Raw genomic sequence first — 23,490 nt, forward strand, 5'->3', positions numbered from 1 at the left:
CTGAGACAACTACACTGGCTCCCTGTTGCTCAGCGCATCTTGTTCAAGTCCATGTGTATGGTTCACTGGGCCTTTCATGGAACCGGAGCCGAATATCTACAAAGAAAATTCACTCCCTACTAACCCACACGTACCCTTCACACTCAAATCACCCGGCAGGTGGCGGTACCTCGGTTTAAACTGGCCCGTAAGGGTGGCCGTGCTTTCTCAGTGGCTGCTGCAAGATTGTGGAGCAACCTTCCTATTCCTTTGCGTGACATTTCTGATCACCTCGCCTTTCGTCAAGGCCTAAAAACGTTGCTTTCCTAGCTGCGCTACGGATTTCTCCTTGCCTCGTCAGCGCCAAGATGCCTTCGGGTGTACGTGTGCTTACAGAAATTCCCATAACATAACATCAGGTTGTTGGAGAGAGAAAGGCTCTGGGTAGCACTCCAGAGGTTGTTGATTTGAACCCTGCCCAAAGTGCTTCAAAGGTGACTCAATTTTCTGGGAAAATGCTGTGCGCGTGCACAGGCATGCACGCACACATACACGCAAACATGCATGCACACACATTCTTGCTCTCTCACCGCTTCCTTCCTCTTTTTTATTTTTTTAATTTATTTATCGTGTGCTTAGTACAAAACTGAACTTTTCACACATCAATCATCAACATTAAAATCACAGAAAATCACAATCAATGAATGAATTACTTTTTTTGCATAATTAATACATAATCAATTAATAATCAGTTAAAACTGTGAACTTTAACACTATAATATCTTAACAGATCTTCCTCTCTCTTTCCTGATTCCTCTCCCTCTACACCCATCCGCCTTCCACTCTCTCCCTCGCACTCTCTTGCCCCCTCCCTCCACCCATGGGGTCAGGGCGGGTTCGGGGCTGGGGATGGATATACACACCTTGTTGTTGGCCAGATAGATATACTGTAAACTCTCAAGCAGTCGAAACTCCTCATTCGGGAGACCTGAGGGTGGAAGGAAACAAGGGGTTAGATAAGAAGCAAACAGTGTAAACCTGGGCACATCACTTTATCTTCCAGGGCCCATTTATATCATCTGCCAAAACTGGGATGAGGGGAAAGGTAGGGGGAGCGTCAAGCAGGAACATACTCTGTGTTGCTGCATGTGCAGCGTGCATCAGTCCAGGAACATTCATGGAAGAGAAACAGCTCACGAGGCAAAGCCAAACAGCCTGTGGTGCTGGGGGTACAGCAGCGATGGGTCCAGGACAAACTTTGGCTAGATGGAAGGGGAAACGGCAGTGAAAGGACCCCATAGTATGTCATGCATGGATCCTGGATCATACGTGATCAGATGGGAGGTTAAAAAAGGTAGGGAAAAGACAATCCAGTACATCAAGAATGGGTCTAGTCAGCACCCGCCATAGTTAGATGGAATGTGAAAAGATGGTTACAATCTTTGGTGAAAAGCATTGCCCTGGGATGCACTAGATGACCAAGTTACTTACCCGTGGTAACGTTCTATCGACTGGATGTTCCTCCCACGTAGTCCGCATCTTTGATATTGAAGTCTGCTTGCAGCTTGCTTCGGAATTTCTTTTATATAGGGTCGAGCATCGTGCAGCATTGCGTCTTGGTCCTTGATGGCCTCCGTAGCGTCCCTCTTGACGTCGACGCTGGTATATGAAGAAAGCGTGCTGACCATTACCTCAGTTCTTTGTTTTTTCCCTCCTTTAATTTGCATGCTGTATCATAGGAGGAGAGAATCTTGATGTTGCGAGAAAGGAAGGTGTAATACACGGAAATTCTAGGCAAGCAAGAGGGGATGGATGGGAGGACAATGAGGAATGCGTGGGAGGAACATCCAGTCGAAAGAACGTTACCAGGGGTAAGTAACTTGCCCTTCGAATGGATTGTGTCCTCCCACGTATTCCTTATCTTTGATAGACTCCCAAAGCAGTTTGCCTTAGGAGGTGGGTGCCAAGAATTTGCCTATGTGTTTATGTCATGAAGGACGGCTTTGCCAAATGTGGCCTCCTCTCCTGATAAAGAGTCTATATAGTAAAATGTACTGAAAGTATGAAGGGATGACCAGTTTGCTGCTCTGCAAATGTCCCTCACTGGTACACCTCTTTCCAGAGCTGAGGAAGCAGCCACCCCTCTAGTGGAATGCGCCCTCAAACCTTCGGGCGAGTCTTTGCCGGCCAAAGAGTAACTTTCTGTTATGCACATGACAATCCATCTAGAGATTGGTTGTTTTGTGACCGCCAAGCCTAATCTTTGACCGCCGTAACCGATGAACAGTTGATCATTTTGAAGAATACTTGTTGTTCTTGTAATGTAGCAGTTTAGTGCCCTTTTAGGGTCCAGGAGATGTAGTCTCTCCTCCTCCTTTGATGGATGAGGAGGTGGATAAAAAGATGGTAACATGCTAGGTTGTGCAAGATGAAATTTACGACACAACTTTCGGAAGGAAAGACGACTTAACTCTTAGAATGACCTTGTCCTTGGAAAAGGAGATGAAAGGTTGTTTGGAAGACAGGCCCTGTAGCTCACTTAACGTACGGGCAGATGTGATAGCTACTAAAAAGGCTGATTTTAAGGCAAGCATCCTTAAAGGACACAAATGTAAGGGCTCAAACAGGACTCCCATAAGACATCTTAGTACTAGATTGAAATCCCATGACGGCATAATGAAGGGAATAGGCGGAAGCAAGTTTGTTAAGCCTTTATGAAATTGTATCACAATTGCACTTTAAAATACAGCTCTAAAAGGTTGATATGGAGTCTGGACTCCGACTGAGACCAGTGTCCGCTTGCTGAAAGATCTTTCATGTGCACTCCCCATCCTGTGAGGGAGGCGTCTGTCACAACTGTCATCTCTGGCCATGGTTGCCAAAAGGGTTCTCCTCTCATCACATTCTCTCGGCTGGCCCACTACAGGAGATCCTGGGCGACCTTTGTCGGGACCTGAAGAAAGTCCATCATTCGGCCAGAGAATTGAGACCACTGGGATCTGAGAGCCCACTGAAGGGATCTAATTCTCAGACAGGCTTCTGGCACCAGAAAAATGTAGGATGCCATGAGGCTGAGGAACCGTAGGAAGTGGTATGCTGGAATACGTTGGGCACTCTGGAATTTTTGGACCTTCTGCAAGAGATGTTGAGCCCTTAACTCGGGTGGCGAAGCTTTTCCCGAGGCTGAATGCAGGACTGCTCCAAAGAATTGAAGCTTCGGTGAAGGTGTCAAGTGGGACTTTTGAAGTTCAGGGAGAAGCCCAGCCCTTAGACTTGATGTCACCACTGTCATAAGCTTGGTGAAGCCCTTGAGGCTGAGGTGAGCCCAAATGGCAGAACTCGAAACTGATGATGAGAACCACCAACTGTGAACCTCAGGTACTTTCTGTGCTTGAGATGGATCGGCACATGAAAGGAAGCATCCTGAATGTCCAATGACGCCAACCAATCCTGGAGTCAATGGGCCTGAAGGATCTGCGAAAGAGTTACCATCTTGAACTTGTCCTTCCTGAGGAACTTGTTCAAACATCTCAAGTCCAAGATGAGTCGCACACCTCCGTCCTTCTTGGGGATTAGAAACTAAGGAGAATGCCAACCCTGGTTCCTCTCCTCTGCAGGCACCAATTCTATTGCACTTTTCTCCAACAGGAAGAGAATCTCCTGTTGAAGGAGCGGATCTGGAACCAAGGCTGATCAAATGGGAGATGGTAACCGTCTGCTGCGGTTTGTAGCACCAGGAGATGATATGCCAGTCTGCCTCCTACCACTGTCTTGTGGGTGAGGGAGGCATTTTGCTGTACAACCTGCAGTTGAGGGTAACTGTGGATGTTGAACGGGCGGTCTTCCTCCTCTACCACTGCCTCCACGGAGCGCTCTTCTATGTCCTCTTTGCAAGAATTGTCATTGTCCTCCAGGGACAGAGGAACAAAAACAAAAAGGACGTCCTCTGCATCTATTATTATTCTTATTATTATTATTATCATCCTTGACCTGAAGATTGAGGTTGTCGGATTGCCGGCCCTAATGATTTTGCAGCAGCTCGAGAAGCTTGCAGTTTCTCCCGGCTATTATCAGCCTTTTCTCCAAACAGAGAAGTTCTGTCAAACGGCATGTCAAGCAAACGTGCCAGGACGTCTGCATAAAATCCTGATTTCCTTAGCCAAGACATGCGCCTAAGCACTGTACCGGCAGCCATGGATCTGCTTACTGAATCCACTGTATCTAGGCTGGACTGTAAAGATTGCCTCATGGCATCTCTTCCATCTTGTAATAGGCTTGAGAAGCCTTCTCTTGTGTCTCCCTCTGGAATGTGTTCTGCTGCAAGAGCAGCTACAACCCAAAGGGTGTGTGTGTGTATTTAGCTATGGCACTAGTAGCGTTTGCCGATTTTAGTGCCATGCTCCCTGCACAAAATACTCTTTTTTCCCAAAGAGTCAACTCTTCTATCCTCTTTATCTGCCGGAGTAGAAGGATAAGCTGTAGCTTTATGCATCTTGTAGTCCAATTGCAAATCTCTGAAGTTATGGATATGTTGATGTGACCTTTTTTTGTATGGCTTATTCTAAAATTATAAATAAAATGATCCCAAAAAAAATAGAAAAGAAGAAACGGTTGCTGCTTGAACAACCAGGATTTCTGGTGTGGGGTGCCTGTTCAGAAAAGGAGGGTCCAAAGAAGCAATTTTGTATTTTTTTGTTAATAATTTGTTAACAAGTGAACGGAATCTGGTTTTAGCCATTTCTCCATAATTCTCACCCTTAAGGCTGCATGAAATGGTAACACAGCCTCCTTAACCGGACCACTGTCTACGATATCAATGAGATCATACGTTTCCATAGTAGCTGCGGGTTTAGACCATCCCAGATATTCAGCCACTTTACAACTAACAAATCTGAATGAAGGACCACCATAACCAGTTACCTTTGGGTTACCAAATTCAGTCTATGGTGTTGTTTCCCAGCTGCTGGTTTCTTTAACAGTTTCTACTAGATTTTGTATCTTAGACTCTTCAGAAATCAGTTCTTAGTGAACATTTGGTGTTCCATACTCATACCCAAAAGGGGGCTGGACCTCCTCATCATCTTCCTCAAAAATAGACCTCATTTGCCTGAAGAAATCAGGTCGTGAAATGGGTTTGAATGACTTGGTCGGTTCAGCCATAGGCCTTGCAGTCTTTGAAGCGCTGAATGCTCTGATAAAGTTGAAGGCGTCAAAGGCTTTGACGCCCCTCCCAAAGTGGTCAGTGAATGAGCCGACAGTTTGAAATGCGTCGATGGCTGCAGGTGGATGACATGCCTCGAAGGTTCAGGAGATGAACACAATGCCTTTGATTCCAAAGATGAAGACTTTCTTGTGGGTCGGCACAGGCTTTTTCTTGTGCGTCGAAGAAGACTCCTCCAAATTTGTGTCGAGGAGTCTCACTTCCCATGCCTTTAGACATCCGAGAAGGCGACATACAAGACTCCCTACTAGTCTTCTCAGACGCCAAGGGGTGGCTCTTTTTCTCTGACTCCTTTAGAGGGGCACTCGGAGGAGCTTGCCTCTGGAAAACTTCAAGCATTTTCAATCAGAATGTTTCTAATTCCGCAATAGTCAAGTTTTTTTTTTGGCACTTAGCACTTGGGCACTTTACACTTTATTTGCCTGTAGTACTGTTTGCAATAGCATCTCCATCAACTAACGAAATGTATTAATATTGAGATGGACATGCATGACTCCTATTAGCATCGGTCAAGAAATGTATTAACAAAAAACTCTTTTATAAATGTTTTTGATACAAATATTTAGCACTATTATTAAACTAAATGATTTTTAATGTTGATATTTTTTGCGAATGCATCATGTATTTTACAATGCTCTTCATTAATATTAAAATATGAAGTTATAACTGGCTACCTGACTGAACCTCTTTCCTTTTTCCAGCTCTATTCTATGATATGATAGGTTATTTATAACGTGCTTAATACCCAGAGGTTTCTAAGCGTGGACCCGGGAATCGAACCCTTGGTACTCTGCGTCGTCTTGTTTCTAAGGCGAGCACGTTGACGCTGAGCTATCCTCCCGAGACTTAACAATTTCAGTACTTATCCATGTGACTCCCTTCCTTTGGTCCCTGAGTTCTTTTTTGGGAACAAAACCTTTTTAGGAGTGAAAGACGACAATGACGAGGATCTGTGACACCATTTTTTACTCTTCTTATGCGAAGAGGATGATGAGCGTCGTGAACCGGACCTCGATTATCTTCGATGTTTTGGACATTTTCTAATCGGGGAAACATCCCTCGATTCGGAAGATGACTTTCTTTTAGATGGGTAACGGCCGGAGAGGGCATACCTGAATCGAGTTTCCCCTTCCTTTCCTGCAAGGCCTTGACAGTCATGTTTTGACACGAGCCTCAGTCGTCCACTATGTGGCCCGACTCCAAGAACTACAGACAGACGTGGTGAGGGTCTGTGATAGACATTTTTGACCCACAGTCTGTACACCGTTTGAAGCCTGTCTTCGGTTTCGAGGACATATTCGAATGAATATTGATTGAAGACAAACGTAATTGAAATGTTGGTGGGCAAATAGCTCTGAAGCACTCAGAAATGCAGAGAAAAATGGAACAGAGGTAACGGTCAGCACGTGTGCTTCATATGCCAGTGTTGACGTCATGAGGGACGCTACAGAAGCCATCAAGGACCAAGACTCGACGCTACACGACGCTAGACCCTTTGTAAAAAGAAATCTGAAGCAAGCTGCAAGCAGACTTGAATATCAAAGATGAGGAATGCGTGGGACGGCACATTCCATTTGAAATATATATCTTTTAAGTTTCGTTTAGTTTGTTTATTTGTATAGCGCGGCCAAACCCTCAGGTAACTGGGCGCTTTTCTTGGGATCAACATTGGTTCCTGAAGGTACAGAGTACAGACAGAAATGATACAGTACAATCAATATGGTAGGGGAACGGGTCACAAAGTGGTCCGTGAAGTGAGGCACCCATTAGAAACAGTGATACATGTGGACTAGTAGGTAGCTGCTTTACATGTCCGTAGAGTGAGGCACCCATTAGAAACAGTGATACATGTGGACTAGCAGCTAGGCACCCATTAGAAACAGTGATACGTGTGGACTAGTAGCTAGCTGCTGTACGTGTGGACTAGTAGCTAGCTGCTGTACAAGTCCGTGAAGTGAGGCACCCATTAGAAACAGTGATACATGTGGACTAGCAGCTAGCTGCTGTACTTGTCCGTAGAGTGAGGCACCCATTAGAAACAGTGATACATGTGGACTAGCAGCTAGCTGCTGTACTTGTCCGTAGAGTGAGGCGCCCATTAGAGACAGTGATACATGTGGACTAGCAGCTAGCTGATGTACATGTCCGTAGAGTGAGGCGCCCATTAGAGACAGTGATACATGTGGACTAGCAGCCAGCTGCTGTACATGTCCGTAGAGTGAGGCACCCATTAGAGACAGTGATACATGTGGACTAGCAGCCAGCTGCTGTACATGTCCGTAGAGTGAGGCACCCATTAGAAACAGTGATACATGTGGACTAGCAGCCAGCTGCTGTACATGTCCGTAGAGTGAGGCACCCATCAGAAACAGTGATACATGTGGACTAGCAGCCAGCTGCTGTACTTGTCCGTAGAGTGAGGCACCCATCAGAAACAGTGATACATGTGGACTAGCAGCTACTTGTCCGTAGAGTGAGGCACCCATTAGAAACAGTGATACATGTGGACTAGCAGCCAGCTGCTGTACATGTCCGTAGAGTGAGGCGCCCATTAGAAACAGTGATACATGTGGACTAGCAGCTACTTGTCCGTAGAGTGAGGCACCCATTAGAAACAGTGATACATGTGGACTAGCAGCCAGCTGCTGTACATGTCCGTAGAGTGAGGCGCCCATTAGAGACAGTGATACATGTGGACTAGCAGCCAGCTGCTGTACTTGTCCGTAGAATGAGGCACCCATTAGAAACAGTGATACATGTGGACTAGCAGCTAGCTGCTGTACATGTCCGTAGAGTGAGGCGCCCATTAGAAACAGTGATACATGTGGACTAGCAGCCTGCTGCTGTACTTGTCCATAGAGTGAGGCACCCATTAGAAACAGTGATACATGTGGACTAGCAGCTAGCTGCTGTACATGTCCGTAGAGTGAGGCGCCCATTAGAGACAGTGATACATGTGGACTAGTAGCCAGCTGCTGTACATGTCCGTAGAGCGAGGCATACATTAGATTTAGGTCTATTGCTGCCTTGTGATTTTATTGTTGTGTTGTATAGCACCTTATCGCCAACAAAGTGGCATCAAAGCACTGATCATGAAGGGTGGGGAGGCGGGTCACAGAATTGCAGAGGTGCCAGGGAAGCCACACGGTCATGCCAGAGGGTAGCAAGGGATATATAGCACACACACTCGAAGGGCAGAGGAAGCTCATTTGTGCTAAATATAACATGATGCTTATCTACTGTGCCAAGAGTACATATGAAACACTAGGTAGAAGTGGAAGGTCCAGGAGATGGTGTAAGGAAAAGGGCAGGGCTGGTAGATTCTGAGAGCTGAAGGAGTGGGGGAGAGGGGGAGGGGTGCAAATGGCGAAGGGCTTTAGTGCAGGGGGTTCAGTGAAAGCCAAGACGGATTCATGCTCAAAAGAGAAAGGAGGATGGCTGGGGCAGGGGGGAGCATGCAGTGCACTTTCTGTTCTGGGTACATGTGGTAAAGATTGGTCCAGGCACACAAGGTGAAGATTGGGCTGGGTACATAAAGGGCTTGTGGTGATCCGGATAAACAAGATGGAAAGGTTGGTCTGAGCCCATACAGCCACATGATTCATCTGCGCACATGAGGTGGTTTGATTGGCCTCAGCGCATGGCGTGATGGTCTGGGAGCAACACCATGATAGGGTAGTGCTCAGCACTGGAAGTCGGGGAGGTCCTCTCACATGACATGCCCGGGGTGTCCATAGTATGAGAAGAGCTCATAGGAAGGGATGTTGGCGTGTGACATTGAGAGGTCTTGATATGTAACACAGGACAATGATGTTGACATAAAAAGGGCTGAGGGCCACGAGTACCTACGAGTACCTAGAGAGTAGGGTGTGTGTAGCTATTAAGGTTAATGAAAAACCAAATAAATGGCATGGGGTGTGTCCATTGAGAAGCCCAAAGCATTCACTTTGCTCCTTTGTGCCTCCAGCCATGGCATTGGCAGTATGTGTGTCCTTGTGTGATACCAGCCTCTAGAAGCCTCTAGAAGCGCACCTGCTGATGATGGCTGGAGCCTGGCTTCAAGATAAATGTCTATCTTTCCCTCTTTGTACATTTTGCATTTGTAAAATTATTTTGTAGAAATTTTAAACCGTTTAGCAGTCTCTGGCTCAGCTTGTGCTTTGGCTCCTGGAGCTAATGAATACATGATATAGCTATGTCTGAGTTCTGCCCCTGGAGGTTCCGCCATGGTGGTAAAGTCACGGCTGTTAGGTAGAAACCTGTGCAGTTCCCTTGGGGAACACTGCAAAAGATTTAAGACTACAGGTATAGCAGTAAACCCACTTGGTAGCAGTCTGCACCACCCAGATTTACCTGGTAGCTGTGGCTGAGCAGCCAGACTTCCCTCAAGAAGAGTTAGGCAGTATGCAAAGTATACACAATATGTACTCAGACACAATAGCACAAGCAAACACTGACCAGAGCTTGGTTTCAAAAGTATATAGTTATTTATTTATAAAACACACATAAGTTGAAATCACTCTAGCAAAATATAGTAAAAACACTTCAAACACAGTTATAATGACAGCAGTTCCAACCCTTACTCCTATCTAGACAACTCTAAGTTAACACCACATAATTAAAACAGAGGTGAGCGCTTAACGTTAGATGACACTCTAGTAGGTTCAAGAAAGGGGTAAAAAAGAACAGGAATGGGTTAAACACACCACTCTAAGGTCCAGAACACTTGCAATAGACTCAAAGAAGCACAAAGTCACAGGTGAGCAAAAGTCACTAGGCAGGGCCCACTCTTAGAGTAGCCGGAGCGAAAATGTGCCCAAGATCACACTGTTGTTAAGGATTCAAAGTCTTGCAAAGAGTTAGAAAGAGTTTAGAGTGGCTTAAAAAGTTTAGCCAGGGTGTCCCAGGCACTCCCAGGTTCGAAAGCCGGGGGCTAAATCTACCCCGTACAGTCGGTGGCAAGGGAAGCCAGGCGGAACACGGTACCTTAAGTGGAAAGGATCCTCCAGCGGTGGCAGTTGTTCCAGGCAGTGGCAGCAAGGCTCGACGTCGGTCAGGGGAGAAGAAGTTCTCGCTGAAGAGCAGAAGAAGAAGGTCGTTGCACTGCCCGGGAAGAAACCAGCCGCGGAGTCCTCCGGTTAAAGGGTTGTACCGACTTTCGTGGTTGGGGTAAAAGGTGGTGGGGTTCCGGTTGCCGGGGTGCTTGGCACTGGCAAGGCGGCCACGAGATACCTCGAGAAGCGAAAAGAAGGCGAAAAACTGGTTGTCCCCACCAGTCAAGGGAAGGAGTCACTCTGTTAAGAGTTCTCCTCGGTCGTCGGGAAAAGTGGTGAGACGGTTCAGCAGGGCTCCACCGGGTGGTGTCGTCGAAGCAGGTCGGCTCAGCTCTTCCCTCGTCGGATTCTTGGTCCTGTGGCGACTTCTGAAGTTCCAGTCCCCAAAGCCCTGCTTTTATGCAGCAAACCCCCATTCACCCAGCCTAGCTGTCACTCAAACATGCTAAGTGGTGAGCCGGCCGGCTCACCACTTGGGCCAATCAGGACGGAGTGCGACTTGAGTTACCAAGGTAACTCAGTCCAGGGTGCCTAAATCCCCCTCCACCCCTCCTAAGTACCCCAGACAGAGTGGCACCACTTTGGAGGGCTTCTGTGGAGAAGCCCGCCAAAAGTGGAACAAAGGGCTCCACTTTGGGTCAGTTACAGAGGCGAACGCCAACGCCATTTTAGAATCAAGTTTTGGCAAAAAGTCCCAACCGGAGTTATAATAATAAATATATAAACCGGCGGTATGTTTAAGGCTACCGTAAATAAATAATTAAATGTGTTAGCCTAAAACAATGGGAAATCCCATAGGGAAATATTCGCGGACGAATATAAAGAGTAGTTTCCACTGCCACCAGCCAAAACTCGATCAGGGGGGACGGAGACGTGCCCCCTCGACTAACAGACCCTGGGGCAATCGAATTGCCCCAGCCAGTACGTCCACAATATGATGGTTTGTACTGGTTCTGTTCAGGATTCAAGACTAGCAAAGTCTTTGGTGACTTTACATGCCCTGGGAGACAGTAGTCAGTCCCAGGGTATGGAGTCTATGTTGGGGAGTCCCTAGGACACCCCTGGGTCACGGCACAGAGGGTGCTGTGTAACCCACATCACAAAAATACATGAGGCCCTATGGAGTAAAAGACCCCATAGCCCATTCAACACAAGGTTTAACCAAGAAAACACACTTCAATATGTCCAAGAGTGAGGGTAAAAGAGTCTCACTCTTGGCAGGAGAAAAAAAGAAACCCCAGAAATCCAGCAAAGCTGCTGGGGGACTCACTAGGTAGGGAAATTCAGCCTAAACAGAGAATTCTCCCTATCACTCGCCCCCCCCAGACTAAGGGACAGGAGGATTTAATCCACTCCTGGATGAACCTCATACCTCTAGTCGATGATATACATCCTAGAGAGTCCATCAGCATTTTGATGGTGACACCCTGACCTGTGCTCAATGGTGAAATCAAACCCTTGCAGGCAGATTGACCATCTCAATAGTTTTGGATTTTCCCCTTTCATTTGCATTAACCATCTCAAGGGTTGGTGGTCAGTCTGAATAACAAAAGTAGAACCATACAAGTATGGCCTAAACTTCTTCAGTGCCCACACAATAGCAAAGCATTCTCTTTCGATAGTTGCCCACCTTGTCTCAGGATCCTTCAGTTTTCTACTGATGAAGCAAATGGGGTGCTCCCTACCCTTCTCATCCAGTTGGCTTAGAACTGCACCTATACCTACATTGGAAGCATCAGTTTGTACAATGAAAGGTTGGTGGTAGTCAGGAGCTCTCAAGACTGGAGCTTGGCAAAGAGCTCTCTTCAGTTTTTCAAAGGCCTGATTGCACTCCTCATTCCATTTTACCTTTTTAGGGAATTTGGGAGAGGAGATTACATTCAGTGGAGAAGCTATGGTCCCATAGTTCTCAATGAAATTCCTGTAATATCCAGTGAGGCCTAGAAAAGCTCTCACTTGGGTTTGAGTAGTCGGTGTTGTCCAATTTTGCACAGCTTCAATCTTGCTGGGCAAAGGCCTTATTTCTCCACCTCCTACCTCATGTCCAAGGTAGACCACTTTACTTTGACCAATCTGGCACTTACTGGCTTTGATTGTCAAATGGGCCTGTTCCAGAGCCTGCAACACATGTCCTAGGTGGGTCACATGTTCTTCCCAGGAGTGGCTGAAGACTGCAATGTCATCCAAGTATGCCATGCAGAAGTCTTCCATCCCAGCCAGAACCTGGTTCACCATCCTTTGGAATGTGGCAGGTGCATTTTTTAGTCCAAAAGGCATGACCTTAAACTGGTACAAGCCAACTGGGGTTGAAAATGCAGTTTTCTCCTTGGCATGGTCTGTCAGGGCTATTTGCCAATAGCCTGACGTCAGGTCAAATGTGCTGAGGTACTTGGCTGCACCAAGTTTATCCACCAACTCATCTGTCCTGGGCAAAGGGTGGGCATCAGTCTTGGTGACTGCATTTAGAGCTCTATAGTCCACACAGAATCTCAAGTCTTTGGATCCTGCCTTTGGTACTAACACAACTGGGCTAGACCATGGACTAGTAGAGGGCTCTATTACCCCGAGATCAAGCATCTTCTTGACCTCTCCTTTGATGTGGGTTCTGACATGTTCTGACATTCTGTATCCTCTGCTTTTGACTGGCAGACAGTCACCAGTGAGTATCTCATGCTGACCCCAAGGGGTCAAGCCTGGTGATAGTGAGAACAGGGAGGCAAACTGATTTAACATAGATTTGCACTCCTCTTGTTGCTCAGGTGTCAGGTCTGAAGAGAGATTGACTCCTTCAACTTTTTCATCTAAAGGCACACCTCGGAGGAGATCAGGGAGAGATTCACTCTCTTCTTCCTCTGCAGCTGAAGCTAGAAGCAAGGCTCCTACATCAGGTCTGGAGATGTATGCTTTTAGTCGGTTGGTGTGGAAGACTCTAGGAGCTTCCCTGGGTCTGCCCAGATCCACCAGATAGTTGACCTCTCCAAGTTTTCCCACAATCTTGAAGGGTCCCATCCATTTGTCTTGCAAGGCCCTCTGCCTTGTTGGGAGCATAACTAGAACTAGCTGGTCTTGAGTAAACTCAACCATGTTAGCCTTCTGGTCGTGCCAATGTTTGACCAGAGCTTGACCAGCTTTCAAGTTGTCACTTGCTTCTGCCATCATGTGTGACATTCTCCTCCGGAGACCTATCACATAGTCAGTCACTCTGACTGGCTTGAGGGGAGGAGCACCTTCCAATCCCTCCTTAATCAGGGCCAATGGGCCTCTGACTGGATGGCCATAGAGAAGCTCAAAGGGAGAATAACCTACTCCCTCCTGAGGGACTTCTCTATAAGCAAAGAGAAGGCATGGCAGTAGAAGGTCCCACTTTTTCTTAAGGGGTTCTTCTAAAGCACCTATCATGCTCTTCATGGTTCTGTTAAACCTTTCAACCAACCCGTTTGTCTGAGGGTGGTAAGCGGTTGAGAACTTGTAGGTAACTCCACAGGTTTTCCACATGGCTTTCATGTAGTGGGACATAAAGTTTGACCCCCTGTCAGAGATTACCTCCTTAGGAAACCCAACCCTGGTAAAAATACCGAGGAGGGCCTTAGCCACAGCCGGAGCTGTAACAGTCCTCATAGGAATTGCCTCAGGGTACCTAGTAGCATGGTCTACTACAACAAGGATAAACCTGTTGCCTGAGGAGGTTGGAGGATCAAGGGGACCAACAATGTCAATCCCTACCCTCTCAAATGGGACTCCCACAACTGGGAGAGGCACTAAAGGTGCCACATTCTTGGAACCAACCTTACCAGAAGTCTGGCAGGTATGGCAGCTCTTACAATATCTATCTACTTCAGCCCCCATCTTTGGCCAATAAAAGTAGAGTGAGAGCCTTTCCTTGGTCTTCTTGAAACTCAAGTGACCAGCCAAAGGTATCTCATGGGCTAGTTGTAAGAACTGTTGTCTGTTCTCTTGTGGGACTACAAGGCGTTTGTAATCTCCAGGTTCAGACTCAGTGGGTTCACTGTAGAAGAGGCCATCTTCCCAGTGTAACCTATACTTCCCAGGCTCTTGCCCATCAGCTTGAGAAGCTGCCTGGTGGCGGAGACCTTCCAGAGTTGGGCATTCTCTTTGCCCCTTACGAAAAGCTGCCCTGCTAGGCCCACCTTCTGCCAGTAAAGACTGCAGCTCAGGATGGTCCTCAGGGTCCAAATCTCCAATAAGGTTGGGGCCTCCTTCTAGCTCTTCCTCAGAGTCTAGCTCAACCACACAGGGTTGTACCTCCCTCTCAGCCTCAGCTGGAGGTGGAGTTACAGGTGTAACTTTGGACAACCTAGGGGAAGTCCTTGTTGGAAGCACTGGGGTGCTTGCTGCTGGCTTTTTCCTAGGAGTCTTGGGTTGCCCCTTTGCTCCTGATCTGGTAGTTACTGCAGTAAGTTGCTCCAGTGGGAGAGGAGTGATTTCTGTCATCATCTCCTGAGATAACCCTCTCAGGGTTTTCTCTCTTGCAGGTTTTGTGAGTTCCTGTAACCTTTTGCTAGGTGGTCTGGGGGTATGAGATACAACTCCAAGAGCTTTGAGGTCATTACCCAACAGAACCCTACCTGGCACTTCACATTGTACACTGACAGGTATTTTTACAGCCATATCATTACATTGGATGAGAACTGGTAACTGGGGACACATCTGCACAGGCCCACCAGCTAACTTGGTGAGACATTTGGGTGCCTTAGCAACATCCTCTGCCTTGAAAAATGATTCATCCACCACAGTTATGCTGGCTCCAGTATCCCTAATGGCAGGAGTCTCCTGACCATTCACCTGGACACTGTCCTTATAATACTCTTTAGTATTATCTGGGATAGAGTTATAGACATCTAAATTCTGTTGTTCCCACAACCCCAGAGAGACTAAAGAAACACTAGCTGAGACTCCAGTGGGTTCATCAGCTAGTAATAGAAAGTTTCCACTTGCCATATGTACTTCCTCTTCTGGAGCGAAGGCTAAGGAGGCAAGCTGGACCCCTGAAGGTTTACCCTTACATCTGGGATCTCCTTTCACATGGTCAGTAGCCTTACAAACAAAGCATGAGCCAAAGGCTCGCTGGAATGGAGGCTTGTTCTGACCTCCTTCTGGTCTGGGACCAGGAGGTATACTAGCCTGATTTGGTTTCCCTGGTGGCTTACCCTTATAGTTTTGTTTGGGGCCCTCTTTGGAATTTGTAGTATTAGAATTCTCTTTGGAGTCCTTTTTAGGCTGTTTCTCCCCATCCTTCTTTTGAGTGACCCCAGAATCCTTGTGAGTGGCCCTGTTGGCAACCCACAAGTCAGCAGCCTTAGCTAGTTTCCGGGAATCTAATTCCCTGGAATCAGCCAAGTGTTGTCTGAGCTCAGGAGAGCAGGCATCATAAATAGTCTCCAACATAAACAAATTCTTCATACCTTCATAAGTGTTCACCTTGTAACCCTTAATCCATCCCTCTAAGTTTTTCAAACATTCATTCACCCAGGTAGCCCAAGGGGTACCATCATGCTTTTTGAGGCTCCTAAACCTCTTAAGATACTGGGAAGGGGTCTTCCCAAACCTAGCTATCAAAGCTAGTTTCACACATTCATAGTCCTTCCTATCCTCCTCCCCCATCTCCATTACCACATCAGTTGCAACAGGGGGAAGCCTAGAGAACAACCAGGTGAGTAAGTCATTTCCTGTGATGTTCTGGAGCCCATGATTATATTCAAACAGAGACAACCAATCCAACACATCCAATTTAGGCTCATACATACCAACCAATTCTTTAGGCATCCGGGGTCTTTTAGGACTGGAACTTCTAGAGGAGCCAGAGAGAGAAGCATTCTCAACAGATAATTTCTTCATTTCTAAGTCATACTTGAGCTCCATTTCCCTTAGCCTTAGTTCTTTGTCAGTTTGAGCATTAAGTTTCTTATACTCCAATTCTAGTTTCATTTTCTCCAGTTCAAAGTATTGAGGACTAAATGGGGGACCTGGTAAAGGTCCAGTAGGTACAGCAGGTAGAGCAGGCAGAGGCCTAGGGGGGACAGTCACAACAGCCTCACCCTCCTCTTCTGACTCTTCCTCAGAATCATCAACATTTTGCTCCATGTTAATTTCAGTACTGTCATCTACAGTTACTGGAGTGGTAGGTTCCTCTGAACCATCACCCAGACTTTGGTTAGCTAACAATCTTTCAATCAGCTCCATTTTCTTGCCCTTAGTCAGGAGATCCTTATGTTTACAGAGCACTCTTAAACAATCAGCAGTTTTGGCTGCAAGGGACTCTTGACTATAGCTTTCTATAACTGACATGTTAGAGGATTACTTTTACAGTGCTAAGCCTTGTGGTTAGTTGCACTAAGGTATCTAAAGCACAATAAAATGTATACTCAATACAAATCCCACCGCTGTACACCAGTGTTAGGCAGAAACCTGTGCAGTTCCCTTGGGGAACACTGCAAAAGATTTAAGACTACAGGTATAGCAGTAAACCCACTTGGTAGCAGTCTGCACCACCCAGATTTACCTGGTAGCTGTGGCTGAGCAGTCAGACTTCCCTCAAGAAGAGTTAGGCAGTATGCAAAGTATACACAATATGTACTCAGACACAATAGCACAAGCAAACACTGACCAGAGCTTGGTTTCAAAAGTATATAGTTATTTATTTATAAAACACACATAAGTTGAAATCACTCTAGCAAAATATAGTAAAAACACTTCAAACACAGTTATAATGACAGCAGTTCCAACCCTTACTCCTATCTAGACAACTCTAAGTTAACACCACATAATTAAAACAGAGGTGAGCGCTTAACGTTAGATGACACTCTAGTAGGTTCAAGAAAGGGGTAAAAAAGAACAGGAATGGGTTAAACACACCACTCTAAGGTCCAGAACACTTGCAATAGACTCAAAGAAGCACAAAGTCACAGGTGAGCAAAAGTCACTAGGCAGGGCCCACTCTTAGAGTAGCCGGAGCGAAAATGTGCCCAAGATCACACTGTTGTTAAGGATTCAAAGTCTTGCAAAGAGTTAGAAAGAGTTTAGAGTGGCTTAAAAAGTTTAGCCAGGGTGTCCCAGGCACTCCCAGGTTCGAAAGCCGGGGGCTAAATCTACCCCGTACAGTCGGTGGCAAGGGAAGCCAGGCGGAACACGGTACCTTAAGTGGAAAGGATCCTCCAGCGGTGGCAGTTGTTCCAGGCAGTGGCAGCAAGGCTCGACGTCGGTCAGGGGAGAAGAAGTTCTCGCTGAAGAGCAGAAGAAGAAGGTCGTTGCACTGCCCGGGAAGAAACCAGCCGCGGAGTCCTCCGGTTAAAGGGTTGTACCGACTTTCGTGGTTGGGGTAAAAGGTGGTGGGGTTCCGGTTGCCGGGGTGCTTGGCACTGGCAAGGCGGCCACGAGATACCTCGAGAAGCGAAAAGAAGGCGAAAAACTGGTTGTCCCCACCAGTCAAGGGAAGGAGTCACTCTGTTAAGAGTTCTCCTCGGTCGTCGGGAAAAGTGGTGAGACGGTTCAGCAGGGCTCCACCGGGTGGTGTCGTCGAAGCAGGTCGGCTCAGCTCTTCCCTCGTCGGATTCTTGGTCCTGTGGCGACTTCTGAAGTTCCAGTCCCCAAAGCCCTGCTTTTATGCAGCAAACCCCCATTCACCCAGCCTAGCTGTCACTCAAACATGCTAAGTGGTGAGCCGGCCGGCTCACCACTTGGGCCAATCAGGACGGAGTGCGACTTGAGTTACCAAGGTAACTCAGTCCAGGGTGCCTAAATCCCCCTCCACACCTCCTAAGTACCCCAGACAGAGTGGCACCACTTTGGAGGGCTTCTGTGGAGAAGCCCGCCAAAAGTGGAACAAAGGGCTCCACTTTGGGTCAGAGTTACAGAGGCGAACGCCAACGCCATTTTAGAATCAAGTTTTGGCAAAAAGTCCCAACCGGAGTTATAATAATAAATATATAAACCGGCGGTATGTTTAAGGCTACCGTAAATAAATAATTAAATGTGTTAGCCTAAAACAATGGGAAATCCCATAGGGAAATATTCGCGGACGAATATAAAGAGTAGTTTCCACTGCCACCAGCCAAAACTCGATCAGGGGGGACGGAGACGTGCCCCCTCGACTAACAGACCCTGGGGCAATCGAATTGCCCCAGCCAGTACGTCCACAATATGATGGTTTGTACTGGTTCTGTTCAGGATTCAAGACTAGCAAAGTCTTTGGTGACTTTACATGCCCTGGGAGACAGTAGTCAGTCCCAGGGTATGGAGTCTATGTTGGGGAGTCCCTAGGACACCCCTGGGTCACGGCACAGAGGGTGCTGTGTAACCCACATCACAAAAATACATGAGGCCCTATGGAGTAAAAGACCCCATAGCCCATTCAACACAAGGTTTAACCAAGAAAACACACTTCAATATGTCCAAGAGTGAGGGTAAAAGAGTCTCACTCTTGGCAGGAGAAAAAAAGAAACCCCAGAAATCCAGCAAAGCTGCTGGGGGACTCACTAGGTAGGGAAATTCAGCCTAAACAGAGAATTCTCCCTAACAACGGCCCAGGCGGTAACTTACCGCCTGGGTCGTAATGAGGCCCATTGAACCTTTCATTCCGGCTCTCTCTGAGCGCAGAGGATTGCAGAGTCCTGAGGCGTTGCTAGGGGCTGCCGAAGGGCTATATAGCTCACTGGCAGCGTGCTCGCCTTGGAAGCAAGCCGGCGCAGAGCAACACAGGTTTGAATCCTGGGTCCGTGCTTAGAAACCTCTTTGGTATTAAGCGTGTTATAAATATCTAATTATAATTATAGCCCCAGGTCTCTGGGGTGTAGCCCCGGATAGCAGCTCAGGGTCTATAACCAAAAGGCTAGGAAGCCCAGAGTCCGACATTAGCATAGCCCCAGATGTTTTCCAGACCTATCAAAACCCCTGGCAGAGTCCATGCTCATACGCCCAAGAAAGCCCTGTGAGATGCCTTCATCGCTGTTAATTTATCATGTGCTGGATCACCAAGCATGTGCCCACCTTAATTAATAACCACTCTCTAGATTGTCTTTTCGCAATGAAATTGTGGCTCTTGGATGCCAACTTAACTACTGTCTTGGTACCCGACTTCAAAATGAAATGGTAAATGCACCAGAAGGGTAGGCCTCCTACAATACCTTCCAATGTCCATTCCCTACAGCAGGCCCAAGAAGTACTATCCAGTTACAAAACTACTTGTGACCCAATTCATTAGCATCACTTGTATTCTCTGCTCTTACCACCCAACCTTTCAAAATCCCTTGTCTCTGTGTATCCTGTAAATGGCATTTTAGCCCCTAGCCCTTTCTAGGGGCCATATGGATGTTCCCTCAGATTTGCTCAGTAGAGGCGTTCAGGCTACCAGTGACCACCTTTACATTTAAATGCCTATAACTGACCACATTGAGACAAAATGGGCATACTCCCAAGCTGATTTCTCTGAATATATTGCTCCAGTGTCCTTTCCTTGTCCATCTAGTATCTGCTCCGATCATTACCGTCTACCACTCAGTATCACTTGACACCCAAGAGTTCTTTGTTGTCCAAGCTCAAGCGTATACACTACAACAGATCCACACAAATCTTTGACCTCACGTTGTCCCAGTGGCTTGAGCCCATACAGCGGCCCGTAGCCTTTGGCTGCCAAGGATGTTCCCAGAAGTCCAACAATCCCACTAATGCCATCCTAGATATCCTGACAAACTCATTGAGGGCCAGAGCAGATCAATCAAGCTCGACACCCAGCCGATTCGATCCAGAACTGAAGAGGTCTATGATCTACTAAAAGAAGCAGAGCTGCCTCCATTGGGCAACGAAGACAGAACAAATATGGAAGCTCCCCTGAAAGTTGGCGACAGAGGTAAAACACCACGTGGCGGTGGCTTACTTCTTAAAGTTCATGGATTACCTTGTCCTCAGGCTGAGATATTCGGTCAAATAAACTGAAGTCCAAAAGTATTGCTGATCAAATGGTGCAAATATTATCTGGAAAAGTGTGGAGATCTACACGCCTCATTTAACAATGCATTACAAGTATATGCAATCTGCCAAACCTCAGCTCTACTCCTCCCATAGCTCCTGCAACAGAAGCCCAGGTGAATAGCTCTCCCAGTCAGGCCCCAAGCAGTGAGAGATCTGATGTGTGGAAACATGCTCCAGCAGTCATTAACACTCTGCCTGATATTGAGGATCAGAGAATCTTCTCCCCAATCAGGTCAGAATCCTACCCTCTTCTACGTCAAGCTATCAATCCCATTACTTCTGTAGCCGGCCCTACTCTTGCCTCACTTGATCGCTCATTTCCCGAGCGCTATGGCCCTTGTTTCAATGATATCTTTAACTCCCCCTTTACAGAGTCTATTTGTCCTCCTAATTGTTCCTCCCTTCTGCATCACGGAGCTGCCACTGCTGGGGCAGGGCCCCCCGCTGCAGGTGAGGCCAGGGATGTAATCCTGTCGTGCCCAGGCTGCCGCACCAACTTGGGCTTTGAAAACCACCTCTGCATCTACACTTCGCTGGAAGCTGCATTTAAAAGGTACTTGTGATGCCTGAAAATCGTTTTTTGCGTCTGCGCCTCCATTAGCCCCCACGAGGCAGATGCAATTCCAAGATGGCCGCCCATAAAATTCACATCTGAATCTACAGCCTTCTGCAGGCTGGTCGCACCGTGATTGACCAACTGAATCTATTTCCCCCAATCGCCTACGCCGTCTGGCGAACGCAGGCCCACCCACTAAGGCTGCCCAACAAGACAGCCCTGTCCTGAGCCTGTCCAGAGGGTGACCAGAGGCCAAGGCCGGAACTCTTGCTCCTCGATCCTCTCTTCTGTCCACTGGTCCATGTGTACTGCCCAGGGAGCTGTGAAATCACTCTCTGATGCGCCACAAATACGCCCCTCAATGCCACTGGTGTATACTCACCCCATGTTCTACACACTAACACTGTCTAACTCAAAGACTAGAAAGTGCCGCCTATTGCAACACCAACTGATGCCAACATCGGTGGCTACCTATGGCTGCTTTACAGCAAACTGCTCATAAGTAGCCTCTACTATAATCGCATGTCTCCAATGCCACCTTCTCTGAGCTATTATAATGAGAGGAAAACGGTATGCGCTATGAAAAAACTCATCATGCCTGCTTAGGTGCTTCTGCACCGACAATTATCCTGCCACTTAAACTCAATACCAGAACTTTGCTAGCCGCCCACCTTACTGCTTGTGATAATGCCCTGTACTACAGCCTGATAATATGCCTATTGTGGCTAATGCCCGTTAACTGCCTACTGCACTGTGCCAATTACTATCTTAGCCTATACTAAGGAAATTGAACCTAGATTAATATAAAGTGACCCACCCCACATTTTGACTTGTACTTACTGCACTAATCTAAATGGTGCTTGGAATTTACGCAAACATGTTTGCACATTGCATTTTAGCCTCTACTGTGAACTTTGAATCTAGGTGAACCCTCTTGCTGCATTTGTACCTACCTGCTTGCACATTGCATTTTTAGCCTTTATTGTGAATCTTGAATTTAGGTGAACCCTACTGCTCAATTGCGCCTGTTCGCCTACCTGCTTGCACATTGCATTTTAGCATTACTGCAAATTTTGAACTTAGGTGAACCCTATGACCATGAGCAAAAACATAAACACCCAGACCTACCTACTTACGATTGGACTATCAGCATGATACCCCCCTACCGATGAGAAGTAAAAAAGATATCACTGCTGAAAAACGTATCCCGCTCCTCCTCCCCACTATCAATGGCCTGGAGAACAACACCGACCCAGACACCTTAGTGGACCCCCTCAACAAAGCTATGAACACAGCACTAGACATCATTGCCCCAACTAAACTGTGCAAAAGCATACAGGAAGCACACTTGAATGCCTGGTTTACCCCCCAACTTAATGATCTAAGAAAGCAGAAAAGAAAGCTACAAGCTATCTGGCGCAACTCGCCGACCGACAACAACAAAGCCAAACTAGCCCAACTATCTAAACGCTATAAGAAAGAAATCATCAACACATATTTGATGATAGAATCACAAAAGCCAAATCAAACACGAAGGAACTCTTTTCCATCCTCCAGGAACAACCAGTTGACACTGTCCCAAAGGACAAGTTATGGTGTACCAACATACAAAACGCTGTATCGAATAAAATCTCTTCCCTCCAACTCAAAATAACCAAAGAAAAAGACTCTCTGCCCCTCCCTGATCAACAATTACCACTGCCCACTGAGCACAATACTATTCCGCCGTTTAGCTTCAAAACCATCTCAATCATTGATACTGAAAAGGTAATTCTCTCCCTGAAACCCTCCAACTGCAAGGGCGACAGTTGCCCAACGCAAATAATAAAGGATGAGGCCACAGACTTAGCCCCTTTTATCTCGAAGCTCATCAACTCCTCCTTTAAATCAAACACAGTACCTATCAACCTGAAAGAATCCTGGGTCTTCCCCTTACTGAAAAACAAACCCTCAATCCCTCCATCCCCACTAACTATAGACCCATCAACACTGTACCTTTCCTACTCAAAATTATTGACAGAGTCGCCTATTTACAAATTCAAGACTACCTGGAAGCTAATCATCTGCTAGGCTCTCGGCAATCGGGATTCCGTCCTCTCCATTGTACCGAAACAGCCTTGCTAGACCTCAAGACAAAAATTGAGGAGTTAAAGGATAGTGGCAAAACAGCTTTGCTACTTCTACAGGACTTGTCAGAAGCCTTTGACTTGGTGGACCATGCAGTTTTATGCAGCCACCTAAGGCTCGCTGCTATTTTCACAGGAGATGCCATAGCTTGGGTCCAATCCTTTTTAGCCAACCGGACTATTAGAGTTTTCTCTACCTCCACCTGTGCTGATCCTATCCAAATAACATGCAGAGTCCCACAGGGATCCTGTGTATCACCCACTATGTATAACATTTTCACCAAGCCACTATTTGACAAGTTGGACAGACTCAGTGTCACCTACACTAATTATGCAGATGACACCCAGATCCTCATTCCCCTTTCGGGCAACTGTGAAGTGGACCTGGCCTTGGTGAATAAAATATACATCCTCATTCAGGCATGGATGGCGACCCACAGCCTCTGCCTGAACGATGAGAAAACCGAGATTCTACTCCTCGGATCCGACTGTAATCTAAAAAAACGAACCCCAAACTACGCATCCTTCAACATTGACAACAATATCATTAAGGTTATTCCAGAGGTAAAA

The 23,490-nt window shown here is 46.8% G+C and overlaps 1 protein-coding gene across 1 annotated transcript in view; it reads right to left on the minus strand.

The window, feature by feature from the left end:
- PODNL1 (podocan like 1) overlaps positions 1–23,490 on the minus strand; it is an 867,675-nt gene that overhangs the window by 477,444 nt on the left and 366,741 nt on the right. The window contains exon 4 of the mRNA XM_069604378.1: positions 903–967. Coding sequence (XP_069460479.1) covers positions 903–967 — 65 coding nt within the window. The remainder of the gene's footprint in view (positions 1–902; positions 968–23,490) is intronic.

Source organism: Ambystoma mexicanum, chromosome 3q, assembly GCF_040938575.1.
Source record: "Ambystoma mexicanum isolate Mex_15411 chromosome 3q, UKY_AmexF1_1, whole genome shotgun sequence".
Lineage (NCBI taxonomy): Eukaryota > Metazoa > Chordata > Amphibia > Caudata > Ambystomatidae > Ambystoma > Ambystoma mexicanum.